At 38.2% G+C, this 27760-nt stretch overlaps 1 protein-coding gene across 1 annotated transcript in view; it reads left to right on the top strand.

The window, feature by feature from the left end:
• Positions 1 to 21567, top strand: part of MORN2 (MORN repeat containing 2) — a 28825-nt gene extending 7258 nt beyond the window's left edge. Inside the window, exons 3-6 of the mRNA XM_023555299.2 lie at positions 14881 to 14931; positions 15606 to 15712; positions 17788 to 17924; positions 19251 to 21567. Of these exons, the coding sequence (XP_023411067.2) occupies positions 14881 to 14931; positions 15606 to 15712; positions 17788 to 17924; positions 19251 to 19353 (398 nt within the window). The 3' untranslated portion in view covers positions 19354 to 21567. The remainder of the gene's footprint in view (positions 1 to 14880; positions 14932 to 15605; positions 15713 to 17787; positions 17925 to 19250) is intronic.
• Positions 21568 to 27760: the final 6193 nt, after the last annotated feature.

The raw sequence follows: 27760 nt of genomic DNA, 5'->3' as shown, positions 1-27760 counted from the left end.
TTGCCTCTGACTCATTTCACTTAGCATAATGCCTTCCAGGTTCCTCCATGTTATGAAATGTTTCACAGATTCGTCACTGTTCTTTATCGATGCATAGTATTCCATTGTGTGAATATACCACAATTTATTTACCCATTCATCCGTTGACGGACATCTTGGTTGCTTCCAGCTTTTTGCTATTGTAAACAGAGCTGCAATAAACATGGGTGTGCATATATCTGTTTGTGTGAAGGCTCTTGTATCTCTAGGGTATATTCCTCAAATACCCTTTTTCAACAACATAAATGGTGACTATACAGATGGGATACACAGGAATCAAACCGACTACATCTGTGGAAAGAGACGATGGAAAAGCTCAATATCATCAGTCAGAACAAGGCCAGGGGCTGACTGTGGAACAGACCATAATTGCTCAGATTGAAGTTCAAGTTCAAGTTGAAGAAAATTAGAACAAATCCACAAGAGCCAAAGTACGACCTTGAGTGTATCCCACCTAAAGTTAGAGACCATCTCAAGAGTAGATTTGACACATTGAACACTAATGACTGAAGTCAGGGTGAGTTGTGCAAGGACATCATCCATGAAGGAGGCAAGAGGTCATTAAAAAGAAGAAAGAAAGAAAAGACGAAAATGGATGTCAGAAGAGACTCTGAAAGTTGCCCTTGAACGTAGAGCAGCTAAAACGAAAAAATGATGAAGTAAAAGAGCTGAACAGGAGATTTCAAAGGACGGCTTAAGAAGACAAAGTATTATAATGAAAGGTGCAAAGGGCAGGAGATAGAAAACCAAAAGGGAAGAACATGCTCAGCATTTCTCAAGCTGAAAGAACTGAAGAAAAAATTCAAGCTTCAAGTTGCAAAGTTGAAGGGTTCTATGGGGAAAATACTAAATGATGCCGGAAACATCAAAACAAGATGGAAAGAATACATAGAGTCATATACCAAAAAGAATTGGTCGTCGTTCAACCATTTCATATAATCAAGAATGGATGGTACTGAAAGAAGTTCAAGCTGCACTGAAGGCATTGGTGAAAAACAAGGCATCAGGAATTAACAGAATACCAACTGAGAAGTTTCAACAAATGGATGCAGTGCTGGAGGTGCCCATTCATCTATGCCAAGAAATTTGGAAGACAGTTTCCTAGCCAACCGACTGGAAAAGATCCATATTTGTACCCATTCCAAAGAAAAGAGATCTAGCAGAATGTAGAAATTATCAAGCAATATCGTTAATATCACAAAATTTTGCTGAAGATCATTCAAAAGTGGTTATAAACAGTACATCTACAGGGAACTTCCAGAAATTCAGTCTGGATTCAGAAGAGGACAGGGAACAAGGGATATCATTGCTGATGTCAGATGGTCCTGGCTGAAAACAGAGAATACCAGAAAGATCTTTACCTGTGCTTTATTGACTATGCAAAGATGTTTGACTGTATGGATTATAACAAATTATGGATGACATTGTGAAGAATGGTAATCCCAGAACATTTAACTGTGCTCATGAGGAACCTGTACTTAGACCAGAAGCAGTTGTTTGAACAGAACAAGGGAATAATGCGTGGTTTAAAATCAGGAAAGGTGTGTACCAGGGTTGCACCCTTTTACCGTACTTATTCAATCTGTGTGCTGAGCAAATAATCCAAGAAGCTGGACTATGTTAAGAAGAATGTGGCATCAGAATTGGAGGAAAACTTACTAACAACCTGCGTTATGCAGATGACACAATCTTGCTTGCTGAAAGTGAAGGGGACTTGAAGCACTTGCTGATTAAGATCAAGGACCACAGCCTTCAATATGGATTACACCTCAACATAAAGAAAACAAAAATCCTCACAACTGGACCAATAAAAAGCATCATGATAAATGGAGAAAAGATTGAAGTTGTCAAGGCTTTCATTTTGCTTGGATCCACAGTCAACACCCATGAAAGCAGCAGCCAGGAGATCAGATAACGCATTGTATTGGGCAAATCTCCACAAGAGATTTCTTTCAAGTGTTTAAAAGCAAAAGATGTCACTTTAAGAAGGAAGGTGAGCCTGACCCAAGCCATGGTGTTTCAATTGCCTCATATGCATGTGCAAGCTAGACAATGAATAAGGAAGACTGAAGAAGAATTGTTGCCTTTGAATTATGGTGTTAATGAATTATATTGAACATATTGTGGACTGCCAGAATAATGAACAAATCTGTCTTGGAGGAAGTATAGCCAGAATGCTCATTAGAAGCAAGGATGGTGAAATTTCGTCTCACATACTTTGAACATGTTATCAGGTGGACCAGTCCTTGGAGAAGGACATCATGCTTAGTAAAATAGAGGGTCAGCGAAAAAGAGGAAGACCCTCAATAAGATAGATTGACACCGTGGCTGCAACAATGTGCTAAAATATAGCAAGAATTATGAGGATGGCACAAGGACAGGGCAGTGTTCCGTTTTATCTAGAGTTTGCTGTAAGTCGGAATTGACTCGAAGGCACCTAACAACAATAAAGACAGAAGGAAGAGGGCTGAAGGGAGAGAGTAGTTGATGTTAGAGATGATGGAGTGGTACAGCAGCTTAGAAAAGTTGGACATTTGGGACATCTTTAATCTCTGCCTCATAGAAACCAGCTTTGGGCCGATGCTTATAGAAGAAATTATTTGTTTGCCGTCCACTTGTGGTATTTCCGTTATAGCAGCACTAGATAACTAAGACACTACCCAAGAAAAATAAAAACATATGTCCACACAAAAACTTGTACATGAGTGTTCATAGCATCATATTCATAATAGCCAAAGCGTGGAAACAACCCAAATGTCCATCAACTGGTGAATAGATAGACAAAATGTACTTACTGCCACTAGTTGCCATCAAGTCAGCTTCCACTCATGGTGACCCCATGTGTGTCACAGTTCAGCATGCTCTATAGGGTTTTCTTTCTTTCTTTCCTTTTTAATGTGCTTTAGATGAAAGTTTACAGCTCAAGTTAGTTCTCGTTAAAAATTTTATACACATACTGTGTTGTGACATTGGCCGCAATCCCACTAACGTGACAGCACGCACTCCCTTTCCACCCTGGGTTCCCTGTGTTCATTTGTCCAGTTCCTGTCCCTTCCTGCCTTCTCATTCTGCTTTTGGGCAGGAGTTGCCTATTTGGTCTTGTATATTTGATTGAACTGAGAAGCACGTTCCTCACATGTGTTATTGTTTTATCTTACCTGTCCAATCTTTGTCTGCAATGTGGGCTTTGGGAGTGGTTTTAGTTCTGAGTTAGCAGAGTGACTGGGGGCCATAGTCTCAGGGGTTCCCTCAGTCTATGTCAGATCAGTAACTCCGGTCTTTTTTTGTGAAATTGAATTCTGTTGTACATTTTTCTCCCATTTTGTCCAGGACAGTTGTGATCCCTGTCAGAGCAGTCAGTGGTGGTAGCTGGGCATCATCTAGTTCTGGGCTCAGGCCAGTGGAGGCTGTGGTTCATGTGGTCCTTTAGTCCTTTGGGCTAATATTTCCCTTGTGTTTTTGTTTTTTTTTCATTCTCCTTTGCTCCATACAAAATGGGACCAGCAGATGTATCTTAGATGGTGGCTCACAAGCTTTTAAGACCCCAGACGCTACTCACCAAAGTAGGATGGAGAACATTTTCTTTATGAACTGTGTTATGCCAGTTGACCTTGACGTCCCCTGAGACTATGGTCCTCAGCCCCCAACCCCAGCAATTCCCTCAAGGTGTTTGGATGTGTCTATGCCTTTGTTTTGGTCAAGTGGTGCTGATTCCCCTATATTGTGTGTTGTCTTTCCCTTCACCAGAGTTGACACTTAGCTACTATCTAGTTAGTGATTTTCGCTTCCCCTCCCTCCCCGCTTTGTAACAATGTTTTTTTCTGTGTGTAAGCATTTTCTTGAGTTCTTGTAATAGTGGTCTTTTACCACTTTTGGGTGGAGTGTTCTGTATGGGTCTATGAGGTTGAGTTGGTTGATTGTGGCATTTAGATCTTATGTATCTTTACAGAGCTTCTTCCTAGATGTTCTGTCCTTCACCGAAAGTGGTATGTTGAATTCTCCTACGATTATTGTGGAACTGTCTATTTCTCTTTCCAAAGCTGTTAGAGTTTGTTTAATGTATTTTGGAGCCCTGTCATTGGGTGTGTATGAATTTATTATGGCTATGTCCGCGTGGTGTATTGACTGTTTAATCATTATGTAGTCTCCTTCCTTTTCCTTTAAGGTGCATTTTGCTTTAAAGGCTGTTTTATCTGAGGTTAATAGTGCCACTTCTGCTCTTTTTTGGTGGCTGTTGCTTGATAGATTTTTTTCCATCTTTTGAGTTTTTGTTTATGTATGTATTTGCGTCTAAATTGTGTCTCTTGTAGACAGCATACAGATTGTGTTTTTTTTTTAATCCATTCTGCCACTTTCTGTCTGTTTACTGGTATTTTTTTTTTTGTGGTAGTGACAGTTTCTTTGTTCTGCTTAATTTTCTGTGCTCAGTTCTTTTTGTTAATGGGTTTTCTTTTCATCTCATTCATTATAGTAGATTTCATATTTGTTGAGTCTATGTTTTTCTTTTTTATGTTGATGGGTAGATTTGTTAGCTTCCTTTGTGGTTACCTTGAAATTTACCTTTATTTTTTCTTTGTTTAAACCAGTCTTTTATTTCTTTTTTTATAATTCTTATTGTGCTTTAAGTGAAAATTTACAAATCAAGTCAGTCTCTCACACAAAAACCCATATACACCTTGCTACATACTCCCAATTACTCTCCCCCTAATGAGACAGCCCGCTCTCTCCCTCCACTCTCTCTTTTCGTGTCCATTTCACCAGCTTCTAACCCCCCTACCCTCTCATCTGCCCTCCAGGCAGGAGATACCAACATAGTCTCAAGTGTCCACCTGATCCAAGAAGCTCACTCCTCACCAGCATCCCTCTCCAACCCATCGTCCAGTCCAATCCATGTCTGAAGAGTTGGCTTTGGGAATGGTTCCTGTCCTATGCCAACAGAAGTTCTGGGGGCCATGACCACCAGGGTCCTTCCAGTCTCAGTCAAACCATTAAGTCTGGTCTTTTTATGAGAAGTTGGGGTCTGCATCCCACTGCTCTCCTCCTCCCACAGGGGTTCTCAGTTGTGTTCCCTGTCAGGGCAGTCATCTGTTGTAACCGGGCACCATCTAGTTCTTCTGGTCTCAGGATGATGTAGTCTCTGGTTCATGTGGCCCTTTCTGTCTCTTGGGCTCATAATTACCTTGTGTCCTTGGTGTTCTTCATTCTCCTTTGATCCAGGTGGGCTGAGACCAATTGATGTATCTTAGATGGCTGCTTGCTAGCGTTTAAGACCCCAGATGCCACTCTTCAAAGTGAGATGCAGAATGTTTTCTTAATAGATTTTATTATGCCAATTGCCTTAGATGTCCACTGAAACCATGGTCCCCAAACCCCTGCCCCTGCTACACTGGCCTTTGAAGCATTCAGTTTATTCAGGAAACTGCTTTTGGTTTAGTCCGGTTGTACTGACCTCCCCTGTATTGTGTGTTGTCTTTCCCTTCACCTAAAGTGTTTTTATCTACCAATTAATTAGTGAATACCCCTTTCCCACCCTCCCACCCTCCTTCTTCTCGTAACCACAAAAGAATGTTTTCTTCTCAGTTTAAACTATTTCTCAAGTTCTTGTAATAGTGGTCTTACACAATATTTGTCCTTTTGCACCTGACTAATTTCACTCAGCATAATGCCTTCCAGGTTCCTCCATGTTATGAAATGTTTCACAGATTCCTCACTGTTCTTTATCAATGCGTAGTATTCCATTGTGTGAATATACCATAGTTTATTTATCCATGCATCCATCGATGGGCAACTTGATTGCTTCCATCTTTTTGCTATCGTAAACAGTGCTGCAATAAACCTGGGTGTGCATATATCTGTTCATGTAAAGGCTCTTATTTCTCCAGGATATATTCCGAGAAGTGGGATTGCTGGATCATATGGTAGTTCTATTTCTATCTTTTTAAGGAAGTGCCAAATCTATTTCCAAAGTGGTTTTACCATTTTACATTCCCACCAGCAGTGTATAAGAGTTCCAATCTCTCCGCAGCCTCTCCAACATTTATTATTTTGTGTTTTTTGGATTAATGCCAGCCTTGTTGGAGTGAGATGAAATCTCATTGTAGTTTTGATCTGCATTTCTCTAACAGCTAATGGTCGTGACCATTTCCTCGTGTATCTGTTACCTACCCGAATGTCTTCTTTAGTGAAGTGTCTATTCATATCTTTTGCCCATTTTTTAATTGGGTTATTTGTCTTTTTGCAGTTGAGTTTTTGCAGTATCATGTAGATTTTAGAGATCAGGCGCTGATCAGAAATGTCATAGCTAAAAACTTTTTCCCAGTCTGTAGGTGGTCTTTTTACTCTTTTGGTGAAGTCTTTGGATGAACATAGGTGTTTGATTTTTAGGAGCTCCCAGTTATCTAGTTTTTCTTCTGCATTCTTAATGATGTTTTTTATACTGTTTATGACATGTATTAGGGCTCCTAACGTTGTCCCTATTTTGTCTTCCATGATCTTTATCGTTTTAGATTTTATATTTAGGTCTTTGATCCATTTTGAGCTCGTTTTTGTGCATGGAGTGAGGTATGGGTCTTGTTTCATTTTTTTGCAGATGGATATCCAGTTATGCCAGCACCATTTGTTAAAAAGACTGTCTTTTCTCCATTTAACACTTTTGGGGCCTTTGTCAAATATCAGCTGCTCATAGGTGGATGGATTTATGTCTGGATTCTCAATTCTGTTCCATTGGACCATGTATCTGTTGTTGTACCAATACCAGGCTGTTTTGACTACTGGGGCGGCATAATACGTTCTAAAATCAGGTGAAGTAAGGCCTCCCACTTTGTTCTTCTTTTTCAGTACTGCCTTATTTATCCGGGGCTTCTTTCCCTTCCATATGAAGTTGGTGATTTGTTTCTCCATCTCATTAAAAAATGTCATTGGGATTTGGGTTGGAATTGCATTAAATGTATAGATTGCTTTTGGTAGAATACACATTTTTATAATGTTAAGTCTTCCTATCCAGGAGCAAGGTACATTTTTCCACTTATGTAAGTCTCTTTTGTTTTTTTGCAGAAGTGTACTGTAGTTTTCTTTGTATAAGTCTTTTACGTCTCTGGTAAGATTTATTCCTATGTATTTTATCTTCTTGGGGGCTACTATAAATGGCATTGATTTGGAGATTTCCTCTTTGATGTTCTTTTTGTTGGTGTAGAGGAATTCAAATGATTTTTGTATGTTTATCTTGTATCCTGATACTCTGCTGAACTCTTCTATTAGTTTCAGTAGTTTTATGGGGATTCCTTAAGGTTTTCTGCATATAAAATCATGGCATCTGCAAATAGAAATACTTTTACTTCTTCCTTGTCAATCTGGATGCCCTTTATTTCTTTGTCTAGCCTAATTGCTCTGGCTAGGACCTCCAACACAATGTTGAATAAGAGTGGTGATAAAGGGCATCCTTGTCTGGTTCCCGATCTCAATGGGAATGCTTTCAGGCTGTCTCCATTTAGGGTGATTTTGGCTGTTGGCTTTGTATAAATGCCCTTTATTATGTTGAGGATTTTTCCTTCTATTCTTATTTTGCTGAGAGTTTTTATCAGGAATGGGTGTTGAACTTTGTCAAATGCTTTTTCTGCGTCAATTGATAAAATCATGTGATTCTTATCTTTTGTTTTATTTATGTGGTGGATTACATTAATTGTTTTTCTAATGTTGAACCAACCCTGCATACCTAGAGTGAATCCCACTTGGTCATGTTGCATTATTTTTTTGATGTGTTGTTGAATTCTGTCAGCTAGAATTTTGGATCTACGTTCATGAGGGATATAGGTCTATAATTTTCTTATGGTGTCTTTACGTGGTTCTGGCATCAGGGATATGGTGGCTTCATAAAATGAGTTTGGTAGTATTCCGTCCTTTTCTATGCTCTGAAATACCTGTAGTAGTAGTGGTGTTAACTTTTCTCTGAAGGTTTGGTAGAACTCTGCAGTGAACCCATCGGGACCAGTGCTTTTTTTTTGTTGGGAGTTTTTTGATGACCTTTCCAATCTCTTCTTTTGTTATGGGTCCATTTAGTTGTTTTACCTCTGTTTGTGTTAATTTAGGTAGGTAGTGTGTTTCTAGGAATTCATCCATTTCTTCTAGGTTTCCAAATTTGTTAGAGTACAATTTTTCATAGTAGTCTGATATGGTTCTTTTAATTTCAGTTGGGTCTTTGTAATGTCCCCCATCCCATTTCTTATTGGGGCTATTTGCTTCCTCTCCTGTTTTTCTTTTGTCAATTTGGCCAGTGGTTTATCAATTTTGTTAATTTTTCAAAAAACCACCTTTTGGTCTTGATAATTCTTTCAATTGTTTTTCTGTTTTCTATTTCATTTAGTTCAGCTCTAATTTTTGTTATTTGTTTTCTTCTGGTGCCTGTGGGTTTCTTTTGTTGCTCCTTTCTATTTGTTCAAGTTGTAGGGGTAATTCTTGGATTTTGGCCCTTTCTTCTTTTTGGATGTGTGCACTTATTGATATAATTTGGTCTCTGAGCACTGCTTTTGCTGTGTCCCAAAGGTTCTGATAGGAAGTGTTTTCATTCTCATTGGATTCTCTGAATTTCTTTATTCCATCCTTAATGTCTTCTAAATCCAGTCTTTTTTGAGCAGGGTATTGTTCAGTTTCCAAGTGTTTGATTTCTTTTCTCTGCTTTTCCTGTTATTGATTTCCACTTTTATGGCCTTATGGTCAGAGAAGATGCTTTGTAATATTTCAATGTTTTGGATTCTGCTAAGGCTTGCTTTATGACCTACTATGTGGTCTATTCTAGAGAATGTTCCATGTGCACTAGAGAAGAAAGTATACTTAGTTGCTGTTGAGTGGAGTGTTCAGTATATGTCTACAAGGTCAAGTTGGTTGATTGTGGCCTTTAGATCTTCCATGTCTTTATTGAGCTTCTTTCTGGATGTCCTGTCCTTCTCCGAAAGTGTTGTGTTGAAGTCTCCTACTATTATTGTGGAGCTGTCTATCTCAGTTTTCAATGCTGATAGAGTTTGTTTTATGTATCTTGCAGCCCTGTCATTGGGTGCATAAATATTTAATATGGTTATATCTTCTTGGTGTATTGTCCCTTTAATCATTATATCGTGTCCTTATCCTTTATGATGGATTTAACTTTAAAGTCTATTTTGTCAGAAATTAACATTGCCACTCCTGCTTTTTTTGATTGTTGTTTGCTTGATATATTTTTTCCATCCTTTGAGTTTTAGTTTGTTTGTGTCTCTAAGTCTAAGGTGTGTCTCTTGTAGGCAGCATATAGATGGATCTTGTTTTTTAATCCATTCTGCCACTCTCTGTCTCTTTATTGGTGCATTTAGTCCATTTACATTCAGGGTAATTATGGATAGGTATGAATTTAGTGCTATCATTTTGATGTCTTTTTTTGTGTGTTGTTGACAGTTTTTTTCCCCACTTAATTTTATGTGCTGAGTAGATTATCTTTGTATATTTTCCTTTCCTCGTATTTGTTGTTGGTGATTTTGTTTCTGCTGAGTCTCTATTTTTGTCTTGTATTTTATTTTGATGATTAGGATAGTTTGTCTCCTTTGTTATTACCTTATTATTTACCCCTATTTTTCTAAATTTAAACCTAACTTTTATTTCTTTGTATTGTCGTATCTTCCTCTCCATATGAAAGGTGTATGATTGCATTTCTTAGTGCCTCTTTATTTTTCTAATGTTGTCTTCTTTTATACGATAACATCGCTGTTACCCTGTTTTGAGCTTTTTTTTTTTTATTTTTTTAATAATCTTGCTTTGTTTTTTTGGATTTCCCTGTCTGGGTTGACTTCTGGTTGCTCTGCCCAGTGTTCTAGTCTTGGGTTGATACCTGATATTATTTATTTTCTAACCAAAGAACTCCCTTTAGTATTTCTTATAGTTTTGATTTGGGTTTTATGAACTCCCTCAACTTGTGTTTATCTGGAAATGTTTTAATTTAACCTTCATATTTAAGAGACAGTTTTGATGAATATATGATTCTTGGCAGGCAATTTTTTTCCTTCAATTTTTTAAATATGTCACCCCATTGCCTTCTTGCCTGCATAGTTTCTGCTGAGTAGTCCAAGCTTATTCTTATTGGCTCTCCTTTGTAGGTGACTTTTCATTTCTCCCTCGCTGCTCTTATAATTCTCTCTTTATCTTTGGTTTTGGCAAGTTTGATTATAATGTGTCTTGGTGACCTTTCTTTTAAGATCTACTTTATGTGGTGTTTGATGAGCATCTTGGATAGATATCTTCTCATCTTTCGCAATATCAGGGAAGTTTTCTGCCAACAAATCTTCAACAATTTTCTCTGTATTTTCTGTTATCCCTCCCAGTTCTGGTACTCCAATCACTCGTAGGTTATTTCTCTTGGTAGAGTCCCACATGATTCTTAAGGTTTCTTCAGTTTTTAAATTCTTTTATCTGATTTTTCTTCAACTATATTAGTGTCAAGTGATTTATCTTCGAGTTCAGAAATTCTAGCTTCTACTTGCTCAATTCTGCTCCTCTGACTTTCTATTGAGTTGTCTACTTCTGTAATTTTATTGTTAATCTTCTGAATTTCTGATTGCTGCCTGTCTATGGATTTTTCCAGCTATTAAACTTTTCATTATGTTCCTGAATAATCTTTCTAATTTCTTCAGTTGCTTTATCTGTGTGTTCCTTGGCTTGTTCTGCATATTGTCTCATTTCCTTCTTGATGTCTTGAAGGGTTCTGTATATTAAACTTTTGTATTCTGCATCTGGTAATTCCAGGAATGCACTTTCATCTAGAAGATCCCTGGATTCTTTGTTTTGAGAGCTTGTTGAGGTAATCATGGTCTGTTTCTTTATGTGACTTGATATTGACTGTTGTCTCTGAGCCATCTGTAAGTTATCGTATTAATTTATGCTTGCTTACTGTGTCATAGTTGCTTGCTTTGTTTTGTTTTGGTATAGCCCTATGGGTTGCTTCAGTGAACTAGCTTGATTATTTTCACCTTTGGAGCTCTGGTGTCCTGTCCCCAGCTGGCTAGAGCTGTTATCAGGTATATCAATCTAGGAGTCCATTCAGTTTTCTTGTATGAATTCAGCTCAGGTTTCCAGGTAGCTGATCATGAAGTGTGTGGTACAGGCTCTGTCCTACAGCCTTAGAGGGGCAGGGGTGATTGGCATATATACCAGTATCTGATTGCAGCAGGGGGTCATGCTCTGAACAAGGCAGGGGGCTGAGAACGGACCCCTGAGTGTCTCTGAGGAAAAAGCGTCCTTGTTCCCTAGAGCGTGCTGGTGGGTGGGTTCTGCAGACAGACCATGGGCACCCAAAGTTTTTGGTTTTAAGTACTGGGAGGTACTGGTTATCTTTGGACTCCTGTTGTGGTTGGCTGGGTGACCTGAGTGGAGCTACTAGTCCTTAGGTCCCGATGTGGGTAAATGGGACCTTGTTTAATAGGCAAAGCAGTGTCAAACATCAAACACCCCCCTTTCCACAGCACAGCTGAAATGGTTGTAGTCTGCGAACAAGGGCCTGTTCTCCTGAAATAGGCCCACACAGGTCCCTGCAGAAGGGAAAGGTGCTCAAAGTCCATGGACGGTTTATGCCTGGAGAGGCGCTGCTTCTGTCCTGAGCTCCCCTGGTTAGTGGAGCTAGCAAATTATCTTTTCCCCCCAACGCAAAATTTTTCCTTCCCCAAGGCAGGGAGCATAGCTCTAGGTGTTCAACAGTGCCTATCTCAGGCCCAGTGAATTCAGCCACTGAAGCCGGTTTGCGGGTCGGGGGGTGGGGGTCGCGTTAAAATATGCGCAAGTACTTAGCTTTTGCCGCCAGTGCCATTCTCTTCAGGTTCCAGAGGTGTGAGTGGGCTGTGTGGCTGGCTGCTTCTCCCTGAGGAAACTGCAGCTGAACGCTAGTATCAGCCCGCCGCCACTACCACCCCAAGAATGGTGCCTGAGGGCTCCCCGCAATTCAGGTGCAGTTAACTCCTCTCTGCTTCTGAACGGTCTCTTCCTCCTCCTGCCCCTCAGTTCTTTTTCTAAGCTTGCCTTCGAGCACAGGGCTCCCAACTTGTCACAGATACACTCCTTTCACTTGTTTTTTCAGGTCTTTGTTGTAAGGAGGGTTCACCGGAAGCGTCTGTCTATTCTGCCATCTTGGCATCGCCTCCCAGTCTTTTATTTCTTGATGTCTTCTTGACTTTTTGTCCGTATGGAAGTTATCTGACTACACTGTTTATTCTCTTTTTTTTTGTTTTGCCATTGTCGCTGTTTACATATTGACGTGCCTGTTTCCCTATTTTCAGTCTTTTAGCTGTGTTTTATTTTTGTGACTTCCCTATCTTGGTTGGTATCTAGTCGATACATCCTTGTTCTAGTCTTAGATAGTTGTCTGATGTTAATGGTTCTCTAACTGGAGCACTCCCTTTAATATTTCTTGTAATTTTGGTCTGCTTTTTACATATTCCCTTAATTTCTCTTTATCTGGAAATGACCAAATATTGCCATCATATTTGAGAGACAGTTTTGCTCAATACATAGTCCTTTGCTGGCATTTTTTTTTTTTTTTCTGCAAGGCTTTATATATGTCATCCCATTGTCTTCTTGCCTGCATTATTTCTGCTGAGTAATGAGAGCTTAGTCTTTGCAGGTCTCATTACAGGTGACTTCTTTATTCCTAGCCACTCTCAGGATTCTTTCTTTGTCTTTAGTTTTGGCAAGTTTGATTATGATAAGTCTTGGTGACTTTCTTTTGGGATCTATCCTGTATGGGGTTCATTGAGATTCTTGGAGAGATACTTTCTTGTCTTTAATGATATCAGAGAAGTTTTCTGCCAGAAAATTCTTCAGCAATTCTCTTTGCGTTTTCCATTTATCCCCCTCTGTTCTGGTACTTCAATCATGTGTAAGTTTTTCCTCTTGATAGTATCCTATACAGTTATTCAGCTTTCTTCATTTTTCTGATTTTTCCTCAAACAAATTGATGTCAAGTGATTTATCTTCAGTTTCACTAATTCTGACTTCCATTGTCACAGTTCTGCTCCTGTGATCATCTATTGAGTTGTCTAATTCTGAAATATTTTTGGTAATCTTTTGGATTTCTAGTTGCTGTTTTTTGTATCATTTCTAGTGGCCTGTTTATTCTGTTATTTTGTTCTTGTATTGTTTTTCTGAATTCTTCCATTGCTTTTTCCGTGTGTTCCTTAGTTTGGTCTGTGTCTTACCTGATCTCCTTCTTGTTCTCTTGGAGAGCTCTGTATATTAGTCTGTTGAATTCTTTATCAGGTAATTCCATTGTCTTATCTTTCTCCAGAAGGTTTCCTGGTTCTTTATTTTTGGTCACTCACTGGAGCCATCTTGTCCTGTTTCTTTATGTGATTTGATATTTGTTGTCTCCAAGGCATCAAGAAGTTATTATACGTGTTTATTATATTTTTGTTTACTGTGTCTAGGGCCCTGCCCTTTTTGTTCTAATGAGGGCGTGCTATGCCGGGTTGGCCAGCAAGGCACTGGTATGGGTAATCAGTGGGGGTGAAGAGCACTGCAAATCTGTGGACCCCCTGTGCCAGTGGTTGGGCGACAGGGCCGGTGCCTCCAGACTGGGCCATGAGTTCCCAGCTTAGAGAGTGTGGCAGTGTTGAATACCTCCAGACTGGTGTTGGAGCAGGGAGGGGGATGGATGAGGAGAAGGGAGTGCTCCTCGGCCGTAGAGCTCTGGTGGGGGAGGGGGTATGGTGCGTGTGGTGGGTTGGGAGCTTGCACTTAATTTCATAGGTCTGATATCACTTCTGTTTGGTTCTCGAGGTATGTGCAGAGTTGCTGCTACTTATCTACACCAGATATGGTGGGTTTCAGCTTGAGATGCTGATGCTTGCCTGAATATGTCTGCACCATGCAGATTCAGCTAGCAGGATGCCAGTGATCCATAATGTCCTGTTTCCTCTGTTTTTGAATTGTCTCTCCTTCCACCTGCCCCTCAGTCCATTTCTTCAGCTTTGTCTTTGATGCGTAGGGTTCCTAAATTGTCATATGTATCTGATTCATTTGTTTTCTCAGGTCTCTGTTGTAAGATGGATGACACGAAGTGTCTCACTATTCTGCCATCTTGGCCCCACCACCTCCATAGAATTTGCAATAGTTGATTTTTTAGAAGTCGTTCACCAGGCTTTTCTTCTGAGATACCTGTATGTGGACTTGAACCTCCAACCTTTTGATTAGCAGCCAACTATCTTGAATGTCCCACCCCGGGATTCCAATGGAATATTATTCAGCTATAAAAAGGAATGAAGTATTGACATGCGCTACAACACGGATGAACTTTGAAAACATTTTGCTAAGTAAAGAAACCAGTCGCAAAAGGTTACATGCTGTATGATTCCATTTATATGAAATGTCCATTATAGGCAAACCCATAGAGACAGAAATTATATTAGTGGTTGCCAGGAGCTTGGGGAGAAGAGTGTAGATGAGGAGAATGGGAAATAATTGCTAGCAGATACAGAGTTTCTTTTGGGGGTAATGAAAACATTCTAAAATTAGATTATGGTGATGATTGTGCAATTCTGAATATTCTAAAAACCATTGAATTGTACAGTTTTTAAAGGGTAAGTTTTGTGGTATGTGAATTATATCTTAACAAAGCTGCTATAATAAACAAACAAATAAATAAAAATAGGTTATCTAGGCAAAATTATTTATTTCCCTCAGAACCCCACACTAGAAATGTGAAGGTCAGGTAATCATGATGTGCTTGTGATCTTAGGAAGTGAGTCTATTTGGGTAGCTCTTAAAGCAAATTTTTATAGGTCTTATGACATAAAACTATTTAAACTTATGTGACTTTTCTTAAATCTTTTAAAACAGCCTCAGAAGTGTATAAGATAAGCTTTATATTTCCAAATGGAGACAAGTATGGTAAGAGTACATTTCAATTACTTAAAAAAAATTTTTATTGTGTTTTTGGTGAAAGTTTACACAGGAATTAGATTTCCATATAACAATTTCTATGCATATTGTTCTGTAACATTGGTTACATTTTTTACAACTTACTAGCGGTCTCATTATTTCCATTCTGGTTGTTCTGTTTCCCTTAATCTAGCTTCCCTGTCCCCCCCTACCTTCTCATCTTTTATTTAGGGAAAATGTTTACCATTTGGTTTCATTTAGATGATTATTTAGAGAAGCACAGTACTGATGAGTGATTCAGTTACTTTTTCTATACGGACTAAAATACCTTAAGAGTAAAAAAATGTGATAATACAGTTCATAAAAGCTACTATTAAGATATTAAATCTGTTAAATAACTTAGAAGTACTAATAGATGAACAGATTTTAAACCTAAACCCCAATGTTACGTCTAGACAAAGCATGCCTTGGAAAATTCCAGGAGCTGTCAGTCTTCCTGGTCCTTGGGTCTCAGTGGTTACAAGACCTTCTGTGGTCCGTGGATCTCCTCACCTGTCATCGAATTGGTTTCAGTTCTAGGGAGCCAAGGAGATCCACAGGGGTGCAGTTGTGATTAGGCTTGGACATAAATACTGCATTGCTTGGTTAAACAAAATAATCTTCATTATTTCTCTCTTGTTAAGATGGTGACTGTACAAGAACACCTTCTGGAATCTTTGAGAGAAATGGAGAAGGGATTCATACCACCCCTGATGGGATTATTTACAAAGGAAGTTGGAAAGATGACAAGGTATTATTATTGTCTTTATTATTAACAATGGATAAGTAACCCTTACGGGTTAAGTGGTTTCAGACATTTTACCATTAATTAAAATCAGAAGATCAGAGACCACAGCCTTCAGTATGGATTGCACCTCAACATTAAGAAAACAAAAATCCTCACAACTGGACCAATGAGCAACATCATGATAAATGGAGAAAAAATTGAAGTTGTCAAGGATTTCGTTTTACTAGGATCCACAATCAACAGCCATGGAAGCAGCAGCCAAGAAATCAAAAGGTGCATTGCATTGGGTAAATTTGCTGCAAAGGACCTCTTTAAAGTTTTGAAAAGCAAAAATGTCACCTTGAAGACTAAGGTGCGCCTGACCCAAGCCGTGGTATTTTCAATTGCATCATATGCATGTGAAAGCTGGACAATGAATAAGGAAGACTGAAGAAGAATTGATGCCTTTGAATTGTGGTGTTGGCAAAGAATACTGAATATACCATGGACTGCCAAAAGAATGAACAAATCTGTCTTGGAAGAAGTGCAACCAGAATGTTCCTTAAAGGCAAGGATGGCAAGACTGTGTCTTACATACTTTGGACATGTTGTCAGAAGGGATCAGTCCCTGGAGAAGGACATCATGCTTGGCAGAGTACAGGGTCAGCGGAAAAGAGGAAGACCCTCAACGAGGTGGACTGGCACAGTGGCTATAACAATGAGCTCAAGCATTTGGTACAGTACCGGGCAGTATTTCATGCTGTTGTGCATAGGATCGCTTTGAGCCGGAACAAACTCGACGGCACCAAAGAACAACATACAATAAAAATAACAAATGATTACATTTTTTGTTTTATATATATATCTAGGAAACCCTGGTAGCATAGTGGTTAAGAGCTACGGCTGCTAACCAAAAGGTCGGCAGTTCGAATCCACCAGGCGCTCCTTGGAAACCGTATGGGGCAGTTCTACTCTGTCCTATAGGGTCGCTATGAGTCGGAATCGACTTGATAGCAGCGGGTTTTGGTGTTTTTTTGAGATGAGCAACATTAACCTCATGCAGAAAATTCATCATCATCACCACCATTTTTCTCATCTTTCATTCACTGAGTAAAGCTAAACCCATTACATAATTTTCTTACTTAATCCTCATAACTTCACAAGGTAAGTACCGTTGGTGTTGTTGTATGCCACTGAGTCAATTCCAAGCCATAGTGACCCTATATGACATTAATACTTCTCTTCTACAAATGAGGGAATTCAGGCTCAGGTTTCTTGCCTAGCTAAGAAGTGATAAAACAAGAATGTGTATCCAGATCTGCTTGAATCCAAATCTGTGTTCTTAACAAGTACTTTGTACTGTTTCCTGAACTAACTAAACCGGTTGCCCTTTAAAATTTTTTGAATATCCGAAGTATCTTAAGGACTACTATTATTATCTTCACGGACCCTCTAAATGTTACACATGCCTCAGATTGGGAACATTTGATTGAGTTCATAGCTAGATATACCTGAAGGACAATGATAAAAATGTTGTCTTGCTTTTTTGGAAAATAAGGGTGATACAATGGTAGGGTAAATAATTATTAAGTGTATTGTGGATTGAATTATGCCCCCCCAAATCTGTGTTGTAAATTCTAACCCCTATGCCTCTGGTTATAATCCCATTTGAGAATGGTTTGCCTTTGTTATGTTAAGGAGGCAGAATTTGTGTAGGGTATATCTTGAGTCAATCTCTCTTGAGATATAAAAGAGAGTGAACGAGCAAGCAAGAAGTAGAGATGGGGTAAGATAGGTGCCAAGACACATGGAGATCTCTAAGGAACCAGGAAGCAGAAGCTGAAGAGACAATGACCTTCCTCCAGAGCTGACGGAGAGAGAAAGCCTTCCCTAGAGCCGACACCCTGAATTTGGACTTCTAACCTCCCAAACTGCGAGAAAATAAATTTCTGTTTGTTAAAGCCACCCACTTGTGGTGTTACTGTTATAGCAGCACTAGATAACTAAGACAAAGTGCACTATAGATTTATATGTGTACATATTTAAGGTTCTAGAAACTGAAGATTAGTCACTGAGGACATTTCCTTTGCTACAAACAGATGAATGGCTTTGGAAGACTCGAGCATTTTTCAGGAGCAGTATATGAAGGACATTTTAAGGACAATATGTTTCACGGATTGGGGACTTATACATTCCCAAGTGGGGCAAAGTACACTGGAAATTTCAATGAAAATAGGTAAGCTTAAAAAAAAAGTGACCGTACATAGTTCTGAACGATTCTTTTTAGGCATGTTTGTTTAAATATTATATTTAATGCTGAATCATCTTTTATAAAATATTTAGTTTCTAAGAACTTTTGGGTTACTTTGGGTGGAAAAAGTATTATAAAAGAAGCTAAGACTATTATAAACCATCCAAAGGAAATAACATTCTTGGTGATAATCCGTTAGACTTTTCATTTATTTCCTCTTGACTTCTCTATTCTGTAGAAGTTTTTGAGTCAGTCTTAAACCCCTTCATTATTCTGCTGTCTTTATTATTTTTTTCTTTTTTCCCATCTTCATGTTGTTCTTTGTTTAGATGAGGACCACCCAAAGTACCCCAACAATTCAATTATGTGCCACATAATTTGTGTAACACTCTTATGGCCCCATCACTTTCTCAGTAACATAGGATCAATTATATTTTTCCTACATAGCTCATAAGAATGTTATGAGTGAAGGACTATGAAAAGTAATTGAAAAAAGTCAGAGAAGCCTTCTAAGAAATATTTAAAGAAGTAGTGAGGGATTTCTGGGTAAAGAAGACAAGTTGAACACACATAGATCTACTTTTACTTCTCCCTGAAATCCATCAAAACAACAGTAAAGGAATTCTGCCCCACCCCCAAATTTTTATTTTGAAAATATAGATGGAACATATAGTCTGGAAAGAATAAACTGTCATTATTCACAGATGACACAATCATCTATGTAAAAGATCCTAATGACTCTCAAAAGAGTTATTATAGTTAATAAATGAGTTTCGCAAGGTTGCAGGGGACGAAGTCATTATACAATAATCAGTTGTATTCTGTGTACTAGCAAAGAACAATCGGAAATGGAAATTTGAAAACATATACAGTAGCATCAAAATTATGAATTAGTTTAGGATAAAACTCTGTTTATGTGAAGTGTATTTTTACTGCTCCAAAGAGTCCAAGTAAAGGGATCACGCTTGTCTCACTCACTGTTCGATAACCAGCACAGAGCACCTCTAGTTGGTAGTCAATAAATATTTGTCGAATAAATGAATGAACTAATTAAGCCAGATAACATAAGTTTTTTATTTTTTAACTGATCACTTTGGTCTTGTGTAAACTTAGCTTATGTGATCCTACAATCTTGGGCACCTAAATTTCTGTAGTAACCATGTTCGTTTGGAATAGTATTTTGGGCCATATGACAGCACTTTGTAAGTGGAAAGATACAATGTTTCAGACATTGTAAGCTAGAGAATCTTGTATCTGGACTGTAAGTTTTTGGCCTTGGTTAATGAACAAACTTATTTTTTGTTATTGCAGGGTTGAAGGTGAAGGACAGTATACTGATATCCAAGGACTAGAATGGTGTGGTAACTTTCATTTCAGAGCTGCTCCAGGCCTGAAACTAAAGCTACTCATGTAGATGCCCTGCACTGAAGTTTTAATGTGGTGCTTGAAGCTTTTAGTTGAAATGACTTCATACACTTGCCAATAAAATCATTACTAATGCCTTTTTCAGCTTTGTTTTCATCATTTTATAATTGGTTTAAAATAAGTTATATCATTCAATTGAGACTTAGCTTATTTCAGTAAATACAACAGAACCATCAGATCTTGGCAAAGTCAGTTTTCAATCTGTGCCTTAGTTTTTTCATCTTTAAAAAGTACATCTGTGCATCAAAGGACATTATCAGGAATGGGAGAATACAAGAAAATCAAGTATCTGATAAGGGTGTGTTGTTGTTGTGTTCCATTGAGTAGATTCTGACTCATAGTGACCCTATAGGACAGAGTAGAACTGCATCATAGGATTTCTAAGGTCGTACTCTTTAATCTTTATGGAAATAGACTGCTACATCTTTTTCCCTCAGAGTGGCAAGTGGGTTCAAACCGCCAGCCTTTCAGTTAGCAGCCAAGTGCTTTGGTCTGCTTCAGAATATATGAAGAGCTCTTACAACTCAACAATAAAAAGACAACACAATTAAAAAATAGGCAAAGAATTTGAATAGACATTTCTCCAGAGAAGATATGCAAATGGCCAATAAGCCTATGAAAAAATGTTGTAAATCAAAACTATAATGAAATATCACTTCCCAACCACTAGGATGGCTTTGATACAAAAGACAATAGATGATATTGGTGAGGATGTGGAAAAGTCAGAACCCTCAAACATTGCTGGTGGGGAATGTGAAATTGTGCAACCACTGTGGAAAACAGTTCCTCAAGAAGTTAAACAAAGAGTTTCCATATGACCCAGGAATTCTATTCCTAAGTGTGCACCCAAGAAAATTAAAAACATATGTTCACAAAAAGGTGTGTAAATGAATGTTCATAGCATCATTATTGATAATAGCCAAAAAGTGGAAACAACTCATGTCCATCAACTAATTGATGGGTAAACAAAATGTAGCATGCCATACCCAAACCAAAACCAAACCCAGTGCCGTTGAGTTGATTGCGATTCATAGCGACCCTATAGGACAGAGTAGAACTGCCCCACAGAGTTTCTGAGGAGCGCCTGGTGGATTCAAACTGCCGACTCTTTGGTTGGCAGCCGTAGCACTTAACCACTATGCTACCAGGGTTTCCAGCATACCGTACAACTGAATATTATTCAGCCATAAAAAAGGAATGAAGTACGGATACATGCTACAAAATGGATGAACCTTGAAAACACCGCTAAGTGAAAGAAACCAGTCATGAAAGATTCCATTTATATGAAATACCCAGAATAACAAATCCATACAGATAGAAAGTAGATTAGTTGTTGCCAGGGGAGGGGGAAGTTAGGAGGTACTGGGATCTTTGGGGGGTGATGGAAATGTTCTAGAACTAGATAGTGGTAATAGTTGCACAACCTCGTGAATATACTAAAAATTGCTGAATCATACACTTTAAAAGGGTGAGTTTTATGGTACATGATCTATATCTCAATTTTTTAAAAAGTACATCTCTGTCCTTATGTATTCTATGCCCAGAAAACTTCTTCACCTTTTTGAAAAAATAATACTGTTAGCTACGTTTAAAAGTTACAATAAAGACCTGTTTTCGTTGAAACTCTGTTTTCCAAAGCTGACAAAAGTGGTATATATAATAGATAACCTGTGTCATATTTCTTCACTCAAGATGTTGTGGATTTTCATAACCTAAAAAGGTTGTATTTTTGTTTTTTACTAACCATAAATCTGGGTTGAAATGTCTTTTTAAACTGCTTAAATAAAATGACGTTTTTGTTACTTTTTCATTTCAATAGCTTTGTGTGTTATTTCAGAAGACCCTGTTTATAAGTGTTTAAAGCTACATTTAAAAAATTAGACATTCTTGAATGTGTTGCTTTCAATTAACTGGTTTAGTTTTAGAATGAAATATTATTATTGTACTGGAATTTATAAGGAGATAAATACTGGTCAAGTTAAGATAAGGGAAGACGATGTTTTCAGGTTCAAGGACATATAATGTGAATTTCAAAATTTCTGGAAAATACTTGTTAGAAAAGTGTCTGCTTTACTGCAAATTGAATTTTCCCCAGTAATATTTTTCTTCAAAGAAATTATTTAAGGTAATCAAGATATATATTTTACTTTTAAAATCTAACTTTTTACTGCTATAAAAATAATTTTTCAATGTATAAATTCCCAGTTTTCTAAAGATATCAGAGTCATTCCTCTTAAACTGTTTTTTTTTTTTTTTCCTCTTTACTCCTTGAAACTAAATGCAGTGCAGTTATTTGATTAGTTGGTGCTAGAATTTGACCTGGAGCTTACATAATTAGAAGAGATGTTAGTTTTCCTCATTTAAAGGCCTGGTTAGCATATGACGGTCTCCTTTCAGGGGAAGTCAAATCAGCCACCTCTCTACCACTTCTTTTACCTTTAAGTTAATTCAGAGCCCAGATAAGCCTTGATCCGACCATGATTTAACCACGGCAAGCAAGATGGGGTAAGTGTGTGCTTTCATGTTTTTTGAGAGGCATTGAAGGGGGAAGTATTTTCATAAAAGAAGACAACTCATAAATCCTTACGGTATGGTATACTAATTTAGATTCATAGGCTAACATTTACTTAAGTTAGGCATTCAAAGAAAATAGCTTTTTATTCAAAAAGTTATAGCAATTCGTAAAATATTTATTTTCTTACATAAATTTTTATTTTATGTCTTAATCTGCCTTTGCAGGTTGTCAGCTAATGAAGTGTTTTGGGGACTGAAGAGTTTTGCATATTTACATATTCAGTTGAAGCTGAGTTAGATTTTGAGAGCAGTCTTAAAGAAAGGATGATAGGATTCTTGATTTACAAGGTAGCGTAAGTCCAACGTGTACATGCCTCTTTGGGATTAAGTATAATTAAAAAAAAAAAGTATAATTAAGGAATGAAAAAGGTTAGAAATGGAGAGAGGTTGATTTAAGCCTTTTGTAAAGCAGGAAAAGGATAGGGGGTTCTGTGAGATTTCACTCCGGTATGTACAGAAAAATATGTGCTGATTAATTACATGGGGGCATTTATTAACGCAGCTTAATTTCGAACACTTTTTGGGGTTTGGAGAGCATGAGTAGAAATGGGTTTCATGGAAAAGCTTTCTATCCTTTCCTTAAGTTTCCATTATAATTAGTGTTGGAATTAAATGAGTTTTTAATATGCTGAAGCAGTAGTAAATGTATTCTGAATGTACAGAAATTCATCTTTGTATCATCCTTTTGTCTTTTTAATAGCTCCTTTCAATTCAAAATCATATTGCTGCAAATGGCATAGCTCTTTCATTGAAGGCCACTTTTGAAGAACTTGGCATAAATTATTAGAAATTTATGCTAGAGAAATACACTTTGACACATTCTAAACAGTTTTCATGAGTTTAATGTTAACATCTAAAATTTGTTGATACCGTGGGCTCTGAAAATGCAATCTAAACTCGTTTGAAATCTCAGAGGCTTTTGAAAGGAAGGTGATCGTACCAGGGTTTACTTTTAATACAAATATAAACTGTGTTTAAAGCAAAAAGTTAACCAGCAAGTGCCTTGTACAAATTTCACATATATTTGATTGATTTTATTTGAGATAGAATTGATGAGACCTCTGGATTCCCTCTCCTTGTTCCCATTCTTTTCCTTCCCTCTCTTCTCTGTCTTTAGGAGGTGCTATCAGCAAGCCACTAGTAAGCTTCAGGCAGTGGGCATACAAAGAACTGCTTTCTTTTCTTCTTTTCTTGTTTTTTAGGCAGTGGTTCTTAACCTTTTTTTGGGTCAAGGATCCCTTTGGAATCTTTAGAAATCAGTTCACTCTCTCAGCAGAAAAATGTAAAATTACACAAAATTTTGCCTACAATTTTAGGAGATTTATGGGTGCCCTGAAACCCAGCCCATGGACCCCAGGTTAGAAGTCTTTGATTTTTAGCTTTAGGACTGGCATATGAGTTTTTCAATTTTTTTTCTCAATTTCTGAAATTTTTTTAGATGTAAGAATCTGTAGTAATTCATGCTAATCTTCTCTCAGGACAATGTTGATTTTCCCATTCGTCCCCCACCCCATCGTGTGTATGTGTGTGCATGCGCGCACACACACACACACACACACACACACACACTTTACATCGTGAAACACAATTTAACCAGTATCCATAGTTTTGACAATCAAATTATTGTTATTGGTCTCCAGTGACTTGATTAATAACCGCTGTGCCTTTCCAGAGTACCTAAGGAATCACCTTGGGAGTTGAGGGAAAAAAAAAAAAAAAAAATTCTCATTGTTTGTAAGGCACTTTGGGTGCCCCACATAAGATGAACAAAATAAATCGTAAATTCATAAATATTACACAGGATACTCTTCTAACTGGTGGATTGATCATTATTTTGTTGTCTACCCCTGCTCCACTGAGGTCAAGACTTGGCCTTATGGATAAAAGGGAAATTAGTAGGTATTAACACGTGTTTAAGTCTTCCTAAAATAATCAGAAAAATAGGGTAGCATCTAAACCCATTACTCATTGCCGTCAAGTCAATTCCTACTCATAGCGACCCTATAGGAAGAGTAGAACTGCCCCATAGAGTTTCCAAGGAGCACCTGGTGGATTTGAACTGCCGACCTTTTGGTTAGCAGCTGGAGCACTTAACCACTATGCAACCAGGGTTTCTGTTAGCATCTAATCAGACACTCAGATTTGTCAATTTGTGGAAATCCCTAGACTTATTCCCTGAAAATTAATGAATAGCTGTTCAGGATCTTTTTTCAGGCCCTACTAATCTCAAAGGAGTCACTACGTAGTGTAAACAAATGGTTAACATACTCGGCTGTTGGCAGAAACATCAGAGGCTTGAGTCTACCTAGAGGCACCTGGAAAGAAAAGCCTGGTGATCTACTTCCAAAAAATCAACCATTGCAAACCCTATATAGTGTAGTTCTACTCTGACACACAAGGGGTCGCCTTGAGTCTGAATGGATTTGATGGCAACAGGTTACTAATCTCAAAGGTTATTTAAAGATACAATGCCCTTATATGGATCTATGCCAGAGCTTTCCATTTTCCCTTAGGCTATGCTGGCATGGTTTTAGTGAGCAACAAAAAGGCAAATATTAGAAAATTCTCATCCTCTTTAGAAAGCCTCCTTCTCTTAAATTTTCATTGGATTTTCTTATGGAGTATGTGGGTGGGTGAGGTGGATAGAGATATATAGACAGTCATATAAAGGTGGACAAAAGGGTGATTGGGAAGAAGCAGAAGAACCCTAATGTATAATAAGTGATACCTGCTGTTTACTGTAACACCTGGGCAAAGAATGAACAATGGGAAGGAAGGTGTGATAGCATTTCTTTGCTGAGATACTTTTCAGTTCCTGAGTATTCCCACCTCCTTTCAGTGCAGCACTATTAGAGCCAGTCAGTGCACTTCCAATTGGGGAAAATAAAAGTTAAGTCTCTGATAAAATTGTAAAATGAAAAAGTTCATTATTGCAGTGTATTTAGCCTTCTTTTAGTTTCCTACCTCAAATAAGTTTAGAGTTCAATTTTTTAAATGCTTTTATGACATATTTTCCCTTTCTGAATCTGAAAGTTACAATCCAACTCTTCTTCCTGGGCGAAGCATTCATTTAGCTCATGCAATAACCTTTGAATGTCACTTCTATCTGTTGCCTCCTTTCATTTCTGATAGTCACTTCCCTGTTCAAGCCATCATTACTTTTTTCTTGGGCTATAGAAAGTGCCTACTAGCTGGCCTCTGCAGCCAGTCTTTGCTCTACAGTGCCCTAAGAGTCATCTTCTTACTGAAGATATGTGATCTTGTTACTCCCTTGCTTGAAAACTCCCAGTGAGTCCTTATTCTCTACACTGTAGAGCAGGCTCCAAAGAAGATATTCATAAGCTCCCAGTGAGTCCTTATTCTCTACACTGTAGAGCAGGCTCCAAAGAAGATATTCATAAACTCCCAGTGAGTCCTTATTTTCTACGCTGTAGAGCAGGCTCCAAAGAAGATATTCTCCATCTGTCCCCAAGCTACCTGTCTAGCTTTACCTTCTACTCTGCCCTCCGTGCTACTTGGATTTCTAAATACCTTGTAACTTTCTGATCCTCTTTTTCCCATTTCTACATACTATCTAACCGAAAAACCAAACCCACTGCCGTCAAGTCGATTCTGACTCGCACCAACCCTATAGGACAGAGTAGAAATGCCCCCATAGGGTTTCCAAAGCTGTAAGTCTTTACAGAAGCAGACTGCCACATCTTTCTCCCTCAGAGTGGCTGGTGGGTTCGAAGCGCCTGTCTTTCAGTTAGCAGCCTAGCAGTTTAAGCACTACACCACAAAGGCCCCTACCATATTGTCCAAAGCCCTGCTCATATGCTACTTTCTTCATGAAACTTTCTCTAGCCCCCACAACTGGAACTCATCTTTTCTCCTCTGAAAGTTTTAGGCACTTTATGGTTATTGCACTTGTCACAATCTGTCATGTGTTATAGTTCTTTGTGTGTCTCTTATCTTTCCGACTATACTATAAGCTGCATGAAGCAGGGCCAATGTTATCCTTGTATTTCTCTCAGCACCTGGCACAATACCTGGTATGTGCTTAACAAAAGCTTGTTGAATTCAAAGAAACTGTTTTCCATAAAATCCACGTAAAAACTAAAAACTTTTATTTTAGCCAAACCTTCCTTCTTTCTTCTCTAGTTGAGTGGCCCCATTTTTCAAGTTTATTTGAAGAGCTCAAATAAGTAATATCCAAAACATGAGCGATGCAAAGGAGAAAGGATAAAAACAAGGGCTGTAGTGACACGCTAGAGGCTGCTGAAGAAAGAGGAATTTGTTGTTAATAAGTAGAACCACACATAGGCTCAGAGGAAATGTGAAAAAACATTCAAGGATGAAAAATGATTCTTAATACTAGGTAACTTCCTGGAGTGCCAACATATCAGTAAAGATTGGATTCGTCTTTATGTGTAAAACAATAATAATAATTGTGGTTAAGCAAGCTAAAAGTTTATTACTTATATTAAAAAAAAATAAAGTACAGAGTAAGGCAGTCCAGAGCTGTTAGAGCTGCTCCTTGGTGTAAAGGACCCAAGTTCCTTCTATCCTGCTATTCTGCAATACCTAGCGTATTACCTCCTGGTCTAAGAAGGTTGTTTGGGCTTTGCCAATCTCACTGATGTTAAGCTGGCGAGAAGGAGGAATGGAAAGAAAAAGGTGTGTTCTCTTTTAAGAAGACTTCCCAGAAGTCACACACTATTTCCATTTCCACCTCATGGATAGAAATCTCGTCTGGTGGCTACACCTAGCTGCAAAGGAGAATGGGAAAGGTAGTGTTTTAGCTAGATGGTGACATGCTGCTACTAACGGAGTATTGGGTGACAACTAGTAGTGGCTGACAGAGCCAGTTATCAAGACTTACATTGCTTCTTATAGTCCTTCAGGGCAAAGTACAGCATTAGATACAAAAAAAAGTTAATTTATGAAGCATTTTCTGTAAAGGTAGAAAAAAAAATTTTTTTAAAAGAGCAAACAGCTGGGAATAAACAGATTCACCTAGGATAAAGACAAAGCCCTTGACAAAATGCCAAGAATAACTAAGGAAACCTTCGGTCTGCTCACTCCCACATCCTGTGCTCCACCCACCCCCCAAGGATTCATCTCCCTTAGTCCTCAGTCTACCCTGTGAGGGGAGGATTATTACTAGGCTGATTATATGATCCGTAAACTGAAGCCCAGAAAGATTCAGTGACTTGACCAAGGTTCTCACCTTACTGCCCAAGAGAATTCAGAGAATGAAAAATAAATAAAACATATACCTGGCTTGGAACCTCCTTTATCTCTGGGAAAAAGAACATATAAATCATAGACTGTGCTTCAAATGGATTTTTCCTTAATTTTGATTGCCAGTCACCTCAATTAGCCCCTACAGAAAAACCAGTTACAAGTGTTTCCCTCATGATTAAGGTAGATGATTTCATGTAATGTGGAATACTTAAGAAAAACTCTAGAATTGTGGCTCTTAATATTTTAGGGTCAGATGATCTGCTTTGAAAACTCTACTGATTCAGCCAAGCCCCCAGCCCCCCTAGGCCATAGTGTAGTATTTCAGCTATGTTTTTAAATATACAGGAATTTGTTTTTATTAGTCACCCCGAAAGTACTCACAAATACTGAGGTGGTCGTGCCTATGTGCACCAAGTGACTTAAAAATTAAAAGACTGGACTTTTTGCTTTACGTATATCTGAACTTTTAGAAATTTTTAACAATGAAAATGAACTGCGCATGTAACAAAAACTGAAAAAATATAGGGACATGGTTTGAAATACAAGGTGCCTGTCGTTATCAATGGCATTTTGTTTTTTATAGAACAACTAGA

The sequence above is a fragment of the Loxodonta africana genome, chromosome 26 (genome assembly GCF_030014295.1).
Source record: "Loxodonta africana isolate mLoxAfr1 chromosome 26, mLoxAfr1.hap2, whole genome shotgun sequence".
NCBI lineage: Eukaryota > Metazoa > Chordata > Mammalia > Proboscidea > Elephantidae > Loxodonta > Loxodonta africana.
Note: the sequence above shows the minus strand (reverse complement) of the source record. Positions and strands in the feature narration are given on the sequence as shown.